Below are 10912 nucleotides of genomic sequence, written 5' to 3'. Positions count from 1 at the left end.
AAACACAAGAAAGGGGAAAAAAAAAAAAAAAAAAAAAAAAAAAAGAGGAGAATGCTGTGCCCCAGCCATACGATCCTGTACTTCAGCTTCTCTCACCTGGCCCTCAGCCTCCACACACTCAGTTGCCATTCAGCCACCCCACTTTCTGCCTAGATGTTCTGTGATACCTGTCTTGAGGGACAACTGGTGTAACTGGGGAATTACACAGGCAGCGGAGATCTGGGAGCATAAGCACAGTATAATTTTCCCCCAATCAAACACGTATCTCAATGCCACGGCATTGTGGAGAGCAGATTAACCAACTTCTGCCAAAGAACACTGTGAACCAATTCTAGTAAAAAATCCCAACCGCAAAAAGAAACAAACAAAAACCCCTCAACAAGATTGCAATCCTAAATGTGCTAATACATAATAAATAGCTTGCAAAGCAGTGTGGCATTTTGGGTCTAGATTATTATGTATGGAATTGCTGGACAGAACAAACATCAGGCCTGTTTGCTTGGTATCTTGTCTACTCAAAAAATATAGCAAACTAATTTTTCATATGATCTTCCAAATATTCTTAAAAGCAGAAATAAACTGCACACGTGCAAAAACAATGAATTTACCTTAGACTGCAAAAGACAAGCATTTTTTTCTGAACCAAATTTCTTAAAAATTAAGTTCTGATTTAATTGAGTTCTGATTTCTTAAATTTCTTAATTTCTTAAACAACCTCTTGAAACAAAGGACTTCATGTATAAGCATCATAGTGACTACATTTTTGTGGATAGCCCCAGTCTTAGTGCATATGAGTGCTCACTTAAGCCAAGAACACAATATTGTACCCAATTCTCTTTGTCTAGACCTTGTTTATTATACAACACTCAAGTCCTGTTCAGAAGAGAGATTTATCTTTTTGGTTTTTTAAACAGGGTACCACACTGTTGTAATTGAGTGCTTTAAATAATAACATATTCCATAGTCTTCCCTTATCTCATAAAAGCATTCTTCCTATTTAAAAGATGGGAAAAGAACAAAGATTCAAGCAAAAGACACCCACTCAGCTACCTTATTTTGGAGAATGGAATATTATCCAACACTTCCTATTGCTAGAGCAGAACTCCTAGTAGCTTATTTGTGATTTGAATGCTCAGTATTTCTACATCAGGCTCCAGATGCAAGGTAAGGTGACAGCCAACTGTTGGCCTCCTGTGAAAAGCTGTGCCCGTTTTTCTGGAGCAAAGTCACCTATGAAGAAAACAACGTAGGCAACACTCGACTGTCGTATGTACGAGACTACCCTTTCCCCTCCAACATCTTGTTTAACTGCCACAAAGAACAGTTGAAGTCTCGCAATAAACGCGAGTCCGCTCAGGCCTGTAAGTCTGTGCTGCCACCAAAAGCAGCAGCTCTGTCCCCTTCTTCCTCCCCAGCTGCACATTCCTACTCCCCTCCTTTCAAACAGGCTACTGCTCCTTGGGATATTCAAACCATGGCACTGATCAAAACCAATTTTTTTTCTGAAACAGCGTAGACCTAGATCCAGCCTAGAAACTGAAATCTCAGTGACAGATAAGGACCATGCGACCATGTGTTCCTCATCACACACAGCCACGGTGCTGTGCATCTACCAGGCAGTTCTGTCCAGCACCATCAATGAGGTGGGCTCCACTATGAAGACTGAGATTTGCTATCAGAGATTATGCATATACGTACAGAAGAGAGCCCTATCGAAACAGCAGATGCCACCTTAACCCTCTGAAATTATGGGCATTTCCTGATGTGAATACATTCATCTTTAGCACTGCCTTACTATACATACCATATTCGTTTCCCCAGGGTTGTGTTTTTGTAAGCAGAATATTAAGAACACTTTCAAGTGGCAGCGCATGACACCTGTACAACTCAGAAGCGTAATTGCACATCTATGGTGCTTGCTTCTGACACGAGCTAAATGAGCAACTGTAGTTACATTGTGACCAAAAGCAGTAATTACAGGGGATGAGACATACACTTCATTGAAAGTGTTCGGACACCTCAGGTTTCGTTACAAATGGGGCAGGAGAAGATCACAGAGGGCAGATGCTTCTGCTAATTTTCTGTCCTAATTTCAACACATCTGACTCCCTTCAGTCTCCTTTCTTTGCAACAGCGTTATCTCCTAATTCTCTTCTCATTTTTCATGCTTCTGGTCCTTCATCCCAATTCAGATGCCTTCACTTTCTCTCTCCCCACCCTCTCACAACTGCATCCCCCTTCTCCCCCAGCACACATGAATTGCTAAGCCTTCTCACTGTTTCCCTGTAAAGACAAGCAAGCTCCCTCCTACAATATTCCTGCTCAACAGTCGCAGTTCTCTTTGCAATGTTCCCATGGGTTTCCCAACCCTAAACCCAGCTGTTCAGCCAGGACTAATCTCCTCTTCCTACATACGTACTATTTCCTTCTCTTCCTCCTCTCTACATTTGCTATCAAAAGCAATTTCCAACACTACTTTTCTGTGTCTCCAGTTCTTGCTCTCGGGTATTAAAAGCATATTCTTCCACAGTGCCTAGATCAAGCACCCACTCCAGAAATCTAAGCTAAGTACAAAATGTCATTTTAAATTGTTAAAGTCTTCTTCAGTTGTTAAAATTCCCAAAGCTGAAGGTTTTTGTTGGTTTTCCTCAAGAAAACTCTATATTTACTCGGCTTTGTTTTAACACGTCCATTGTTTTTCAGCCTATACACTTAAAAATAAAGTTACCACACAGCTCAAGCTGCACGATCTTCAATCTACTTTGTACATAAACATTTTTGAGATCTAGGTGTAAAGTCAGGCCTGCTAAGCACGTCACATCACTGCTTTTGAATTTTGACATCCATTCCAATACAGTCCATAGCCACAGCGTACTCTAATACTACAGAGTGTCAAGTACTTTATAACACATCGTATTTTCACTCCCCTTTGCCATAGGAAGGGGGCAAAACAACATGGACACCACTCAGCTAAACTGGGCATTAGAATCAAGTTCTCCTTAACCCTGTCAACCGTTACAGCAAGTAGTTAAGACATTCTTAATAAAGCTCTTGCCCTTCTACAGTGAGATAAAAAAAATAATTATGCACTTTCCACACTAGCCTATGCTGTTACAATGACACAAGCTTTTAAGATAATCTTAAGAATTTTAAAGCTTTTTCTACTAAAAAGAAACATTTCCAAGAGGTTTGCTTGTTTCCACCCTGAAAAGGACTTTGAATTTACTTCATCTTCCTGACATGTACCAACCCTTATTCTGAAGTTTTAAAAGCTTCGCATCAACCACCTCATAACCACACACCATTCACCTCCATTTAAATCTGCCTTGAAATATATTTCACCTTATGTTGGATAGGCCAAAAATTAATATTTAAAACAGTCATAACTAACATCTATTACATTCTGTCTGTGCCACAACAATTTCCTGCTATATTTAGGGAACTTAGATTAGTCAAGTTTAATTTCTAGTAAGCTACACGACTTTGAAGAGAAAGAACCCCTTCATTATTTTTAATGTCAAGTACTGCCTAGAAGCTGGGGTGATCAAGACCCACTGTCTTAAGAAGTGCATAAACATAAGTGAAGACTGTTGGTTCTTTGGAGCAGAGAGGTAATATGCAAGTAATCCTTTTCAGTTTGTTAACTTCTACGAGGTAAGTGGTACAAAGTGACACTTTAAGAAGACAGTGCAACATATAGCACATCTCCCTGTCCCTCTCCTCTGCAAGAGCTTTGCCCCCACTTTCTGGCAATGATAACCTCACAGTTAAGCACCACCTGAGCTTTTGCAAATTCAGTCTCACTTCGGACACGATACCCATTGCCCCTCATGTGCTGTTTGAGGTCATCCTTTCCTAACTTAGCCTGTAGCAGTCATCCACCACCAAACAGCCTGCGTCCTTTGGTCCCAATATGCCTATGAGCTTGAAACAAAGTGCTACACTTTCTTTTAATTTCCACACTAATTTTACACACAGCTAATTTATTTGCTCTTCTGCTAACTCTCCTTTTCTCTTCCTGGAATTTATTTACCCACCTGATGCTCTTATTCAGAGCATGCAAGATTTTGTTTAGCTAGAACAAACAGAACAGCCTTTTCTTTCCTTAGGTCCAGACTTTTGCAGAGCATCCTAGTTGTACTTTCTATGCCTGCCTTACTGGAACTTCCCTCTTTTGTCTGCCAGTAACTAGGATCCACACATGACATTCCCCAGAGGGTGGGCCTCGATGCCAAGACTAACACTGTTAATACTTCCTTGACATTGGCTGAAGATTCCTGCCTGGTGCATAATAGCGCTCACCTTTTTCAGCACGATAACACACGAGCAGCTCAGCCTACCAGTGTTTTCCTCCTCTATTGTTTGCAACTGAAAATTGAGCTTAAAAAAACATTACCTCATCTTATGAAAGCTATTGGTTTACACTACTGATTTCCCTCACTGCAATTACTCCTTGTTCAAGATAACCTATGCGCTACCTCATATTCCTGTATCTCTTTTACTGTTAATAATGCCTCAAATCTTACATTTTTGATTTACTGAAAAAGATTCAATAGCAACATGCTAATGAAATGTCTCAGTCAAGAACCCTATTAGTGTCCTTACATTGTTTAACATCTCCTTTTCAGCAGGATCTGCTGTCACCTCTTGAGCCAACTCCCTGCCCATCCCGTAACTCTTCCAGATTCCATACACTCCAGCACAGTATTTTCCTATGTAAAGGTCATACAAAATATTTATCCAAGCCCACAGAGTTTTGACCCACTGCATTTCCTCTGCCTCAAAAATGATTTAAAACAAACATATACATGAGGTTAGTCATTCCAATTCTAACTTTGGAAAAATCTCCCCTCCACTGATTCTTTCCTTCAGCATTTATTATGAAGTCAGGCCCCACAAAGGGCTAAGACTAACAAGCCTGCTGTAGGTCAGATCACTTTCTCACTGTCCTCAAAGGCATCATCAAATTTCATACTGCCTTACTGCTTTCTAGTCATAGAGGATACTGATCTGCCTCAATATAAAACTAAATAGTTGTTGCGAGCCTGAAACTTCATACAGCCATTCTTTCAACATGCAAGGACACGGATTAGCACTAAACTGTCTTGTATTATCAAACAGTATCCACTAGGAAAACCTAGTGACAAAGATCCAACAATTCTGCATCATTGCATTTTACTGTGAGCAGTTTAAAATTTTAAAACTCACATCCACAAACAAAAAGAACCTTTAGCACTTGCATCCCTGCCCATTATTTTAAACATACCAAGAGGAATTGTTGGTGTTAGTTGCAACAATCAGGTTCCTTCTCAAATACTGGAAGAAGGAGCGTAACTGAGATGGTGGGGAAGGAAAAAACGTACCTTACGTTTTGAATTTCAAGTCGTGCAACTTTTCTCATTATTACTACCTAAGCATTTTATTTCTAGAAGGAAACACTATTACTGAAAGCCAACTAGTCTAAAAGCAAAAATCACAGGTACTAAGACATAAGTGTCAACTCAGAAAGACAACACAATACAGAAGTGATCTGACACTGTAAATTTTATCCCTTCACAAAAGTCAGTTTACTGGAAATTGAAAGGCATACTTCCCAAGTGGTCATTCCTGGTAACTGAGTCAAAGTAAAGCAATAATGGAAAATTCCTGCATGTCTATATCAAAAGTTACAAATAAATTTGCATTATTGCTCAATATACACCTATTAAATACACCCAAACATGGTATGTGAGCACATTCTGTATATACTAGAACAACAACTAACATTTTTCCCCATGCGGAAAGCTTATGTATTACAGCCTGTAACATGACAGAGGTAACATCAGAGACAGAAGTGAATTAACCTTATCACAAAATTCAAACACCTGAAATTTATTGGAAGGCTTCAAGAAAACCTGGATATAATTAAAGTCAAGTGCAATACTAGATACCAAGTGCAGTCAAGTCTGTCTCAAATGTGTTTTTGAAAGAGGAACATTTCCAACTCTTAGCTTATGTGCACCTTCTACCCTTTGCCTGGACTTTGGACATGTTCCATCTAAACACTGAAACACATTACAGGGAAAAAGACAAGAAAGGCCATTTCAGCCTTGAGGAGTTAACATACATTTCAATTTGGACTGTAAGCAATGTAGTGGAATGTGTCTGTACTTCAACTTTCTTGATAATGATGACCTAAGAACAGCACATACCACAAGTTATACTGATTAACTCCTTATGATACCATCAATACCAATTCCAGATTCATCAAAACTGTAGTATAAACACCTTTAAATAAAAACAATGGACAAAAAAGCCTATTGCTTCACTATTCTGCCAAAGCCAAAAATCCATGAGAAAAACGGCACCACTCTCTTGAAGTTAAGTCTTTATTTACAGTTGGTCAGGCTACTGATATTCTTTGAGATAAGCATTTTATAAGAACAAATTTGCAGAATCAAATTATGCAGCTAGCTTCAGGTTTCTCAATAGATTGAAAGTCCCTCAGATTATTTCCATAAGCAAAATCCACCTTCCTTCTTCCTTTGCCCAGTTTTAGGATACTTGGTTTTCATTCACACTGCTACAGGTACAATCACTAGGAAAAGAAAGTACCATCTAGCAGAATGATAAAGAGACCTATAGCTATAACTTGGAAAGTTTCATAAGCCCATGCAGTTTGCTAACAAAGTTTGATGAAAATCAGCTGCATGGGCTCTATAAAGAACCTGTTGCTACAGAAAGAAAAGTCATATCTCTATTCTCCCTGTTCTCCAATTGGAGATACCATGAATGTTCTACCATAATTTTAAAGATGTCAGTACTAGTTCGAAATTTCAATATACATACTTTGTTCTTTCCAGTGTGTCAATAGGTTGTACGTTTAGACTATTTAATCTATCATCTTTGTATTAAATTTAAATCCACCTCAAATTTACTAGTCTTGAGCATCCGTGCAGTGCCAATAAAATATTAGAAATGACAACTTAGGAATATCTATTTGCTTAAATCCAAAGCATATTTCTCTCAAGCTCTTCTTACCATTGATGGTGTTTTTTCTTTGATGTTATTTTTCTATATAATCCCTCTATGCCTTTGAAAGAAAGAAATCCTTGCAGTAAGAATTCTGTGTTCAGATAGCTGCTGCAATGCTCAGTATTTTTCAGTCTGTTGTCACTAGAATGGGAGGAGTCTTCAATTCCATTTATGCTATCAAATGGATGAAGGCCAAGCTTTGAGTATTCTGCTTTTCCTCATTCACTTTCCACTATTTGTGGTAGAAATGTATAATCCTGTCTATGAACGTAAAGCATACTTATGTATACATGAATATCAGCCTAATATTAGTTCAGAGTCTAACATATATCCAAACTTACAGCTTTCATAAATCACAAGCAGGTGCCACTAGCCCACAGACATACAACTCTGAAAAATTCCCAACCTTAATTTTCCACTGATACGTTGAAGTTCTTTAAAAGCAGAAAACACTATACCCTATGCTTTAAAAGAGGTGATCCTGTTCAGTTCCAATTCTCCAAACTCAGACAGGAGAGAAAAATTCAACAGATTTCAGCAATAACAGTAAAAACTGAGAAAGTAAAAAACCAGAAAAACGTATTTACAACATTCACAAGACATAGTATGCCTTTTTACCCATATATGTTATCTATGTCTAGTCATTTCAGAAAGCACCTTCATTTTAATAACGTATTACTACATTAATCAATACATTGCTGTAAATTTGTCTTATAGATAATCATGCCATGTGATATGCATATTTAATTTCTTAAAAATAAAGAATTATCATTTGAGCTGGCATCCAGAAATGAATAAAGTATGGAGCAAAATCAGATCTATAAATCAATGTCTTGATGTGAGAAACAGTTTCTCTATAGCAACACAGAAAGACTTCACTAGTGGGGAAAAATCTGTTCAGAGCAAAACTTACTTTCCTTCAATACGTGCCTAGCTGATTCCTAGACTGACCACAGACCTGAGTTACTCTTTGCTCACAGAGATAAAACTGAATGATGTTGGCAATTAAAACAAACACACATGCACAGTCAGGCACAAACTTCACAAAGTTAAATTTTTCTGTTAACATAAGCAGAACTTGGATACAAATTTTCTAGAGCTGGCTTCAAACCCTTTTGAGAACTGGACCTTCCGACACAACCAGAGTGCAGCAAAGCCTGTTCTTAGGCAGACATCAAGGTTAGATAATCAGTAAGGGCTATCCTGGCAGATAAGGGCAGGCTCCCTCAGTACAAGTATGAAAGCTCAGTACTTGAAGAACATAAATCTGCTGGTAAACCTCTTCCTTGCATTAGCCCATAACATAGCAGGGTAGTCACCATCCCCGCTTCTTTTCAATAAAGCGATAATGGGTCCTGCATTACCCCTATGGCAGTTCAGCATTATAACTGCAGGAAAGGAAGCCCTTCCGATTCCCAGATGAAGGAGGTAGCCAGCAGGGATAGCCTGGGGATACGCTGCAGGCAGAGAGAGAAATCAGCTGGGTCTAGAGTTTCAAAGGGGTTCCTATTTACCATATTGCACACACTGCTTAAAGGATGAAGTGAGAAGCAAAAGTTCACTTGTACTGTGCTGGACTTCAGGCCAAGCGCTAAATCTAAAGCTGCATAAACGCTTGTTTACAAGGAAGAATATACTACTATGCACAGATTTCAAAAAGTTTTAAATTCCTCATTTTTCAAAAAGGGCCTTGTGCAAGGGGGTGGGCAATTATGTTAGCTCATTGACAGACAAGGCAATCCTATAGGACATGCTGGAGATGAACAACGGAAGTTGTATACTAATCTCTTGCATCTTCTCTTATATATCCACTCTCCTTGTACTCCATTCCCCAATCTCAGCTATTTCATATATAGATACATATGCACATATATATGTATATAAATATACATACATATAGTATATAAATATATACTAAAATATGAGACTAATTCCATATGTATTGGAATGAAAATCATCTGTTTACCTGTCAAATAATTCCCATTTCAATAAATATCCAACAAAGTTCAAAAATAAAATCAGTCTGCAAAGAGAACTGTAATAATACTTAGGAAAATATAGTTTTCAGGCGAAGTTTTGAATCTCCCATACGAAAGCACTGTATAATCTGAGATACCCAACAACGCAGCTTCCGCAGCAAAACACTTATTCGCAAATAGGGCATATTGGATAAAACAAGTATCATACACACAAATTCACACAGTTATACTTAAATTCATCCACAGTTTTTCTGCACGGTCAGATAATTCTACTGAAAATTGACTGAGTGAAGGTATTTCCTTTGTTTTCATTTAAAAATGAACAAATACTTTTATACCCTTCAGTACTGATTAAACCAAAATATTTACAGAATAAAATACAGCAAAAAAGTAGAGTATAAACCTCTGTTAATCCCCTTTCCCTCCCTGCTCCCAGATAAAGAGACTACATTGAAGTACAAAAGACTGAACAGGACTGTCCTACTAAGCCATGATGTCTTCACTATTTACATCATCTTTGCACTTCAGAAAATATGTATTGACATCACTACAGGAATTTACAAGGCCTCCTCCTTTTAATACTACCAGTCCTGTGATGGGAGAAAAGGAGGAGCACATTCAAATTTGGGAGTTCCCTTTAAATATGAATTACTTATTCATAGCTGATAATGATCACCAGATCTGTTTCTTCATCGTTCCCATATCATACAGAAGACCTTTTTCCAGATACAATCTGCATGCCATGATTTTATGACATTTCAGTTGGTTGACTTTAAATAAAATTAAAATAGCACTTCATAAATCCATTTCATAACCAGTAATTCTGCAATTTGTAATGGCAAAGCTACATCTTCAGCATCTTTTGGAAATCCCATGCCTCAGAGTCACACATTCAACCTTCTGCTTTCAAACAAATTTCTATGTATTAAAAAAAAAAAAAAAAAGTAGTTTTCCAAACTTACGTTGACTTTGAAGCTTTGTACTGAGCCATCCAAAAAGTGGACGTTACAGATTATCTCTGATCGGGTTTTCTCTTTTGGTAGTTCTGATGCTCGTATGTTATTTATCCTCCCACCTAAGGCTCGTAAACGGGAGTTCATAACTATTGCTGAATAACCTATAAAACAAAAATTATGTTTAATAACAGTTCTTATAATTCACTGTTTCATCTATGTTTTTTCAGAGAAACCCACAACATCATGAAGACTTCATTATACCCCAAATACCTATAGTAACAAACGCTTCTTATAGAAAAGAATAAGTTGTAAAATTAGCATGTTGTACACAAGAACATAAACGCATATATAGAGGGGCTTCCCTGTTCTAAATGTGAACATTCTGAAGAGAATCACAGGTGACCCCTGCAATGTATACTTAGGCTAGGCATGGGCCATTGCCTTAGTTCAAATCAGTAAAAAACCCAAACAGCTATTCTAAAGCAGGAAGGCAATGTCAAGACAAGTTTTTGTCATCTGTAACTAGTAAATCCTTTACTGCTTTATACATTTCCTACATATTTCTATATTTACCATACAAGATTGACTACAATAAAACAAATAGGTTTCTTCTCAACTGACAAAACAGACTTGAGTTAATGCAGATCACGTTTTGTCAAATAGCATTTTGTTTCAGGAATATATACACAAACACCATATGTAAGGCAACCAGAACTAACATTAAAAGCATGTCAATATTTTACAGCCTAGCATACATAAATTCATGAAGCCAGAAATTTATATCCAAGAAGAGCATCCCACAAAAAACCCCCACCCTTTTCTTGGAGTTGTTTGTTGCTTTTTTTTTTTTTTTTCCTTTTTTTGGAAAAATCTTCATGAACACCAAAACTCTGAAAAGCAGTTTAAAATGAAAACAAGAAAACCCCCACCAAACAGAAAAAAGCCATTCATTGAAAAAAAGAG

At 37.7% G+C, this 10912-nt stretch overlaps 1 protein-coding gene across 2 annotated transcripts in view; it reads right to left on the bottom strand.

Annotated features, from left to right (window-relative positions):
- PTPN3 (protein tyrosine phosphatase, non-receptor type 3) overlaps positions 1-10093 on the bottom strand; it is a 95080-nt gene extending 84987 nt beyond the window's left edge. For both annotated transcript variants that reach the window (XM_010583577.1, XM_010583578.1), the window contains exon 1: positions 9956-10093. In XM_010583577.1, coding sequence (XP_010581879.1) covers positions 9956-10093 — 138 coding nt within the window. The remainder of the gene's footprint in view (positions 1-9955) is intronic.
- Positions 10094-10912: the final 819 nt, after the last annotated feature.

The sequence above is a fragment of the Haliaeetus leucocephalus genome, unplaced genomic scaffold (assembly GCF_000737465.1).
Source record: "Haliaeetus leucocephalus isolate CR32 unplaced genomic scaffold, Haliaeetus_leucocephalus-4.0 Scaffold915, whole genome shotgun sequence".
NCBI lineage: Eukaryota > Metazoa > Chordata > Aves > Accipitriformes > Accipitridae > Haliaeetus > Haliaeetus leucocephalus.
Note: the sequence above shows the minus strand (reverse complement) of the source record. Positions and strands in the feature narration are given on the sequence as shown.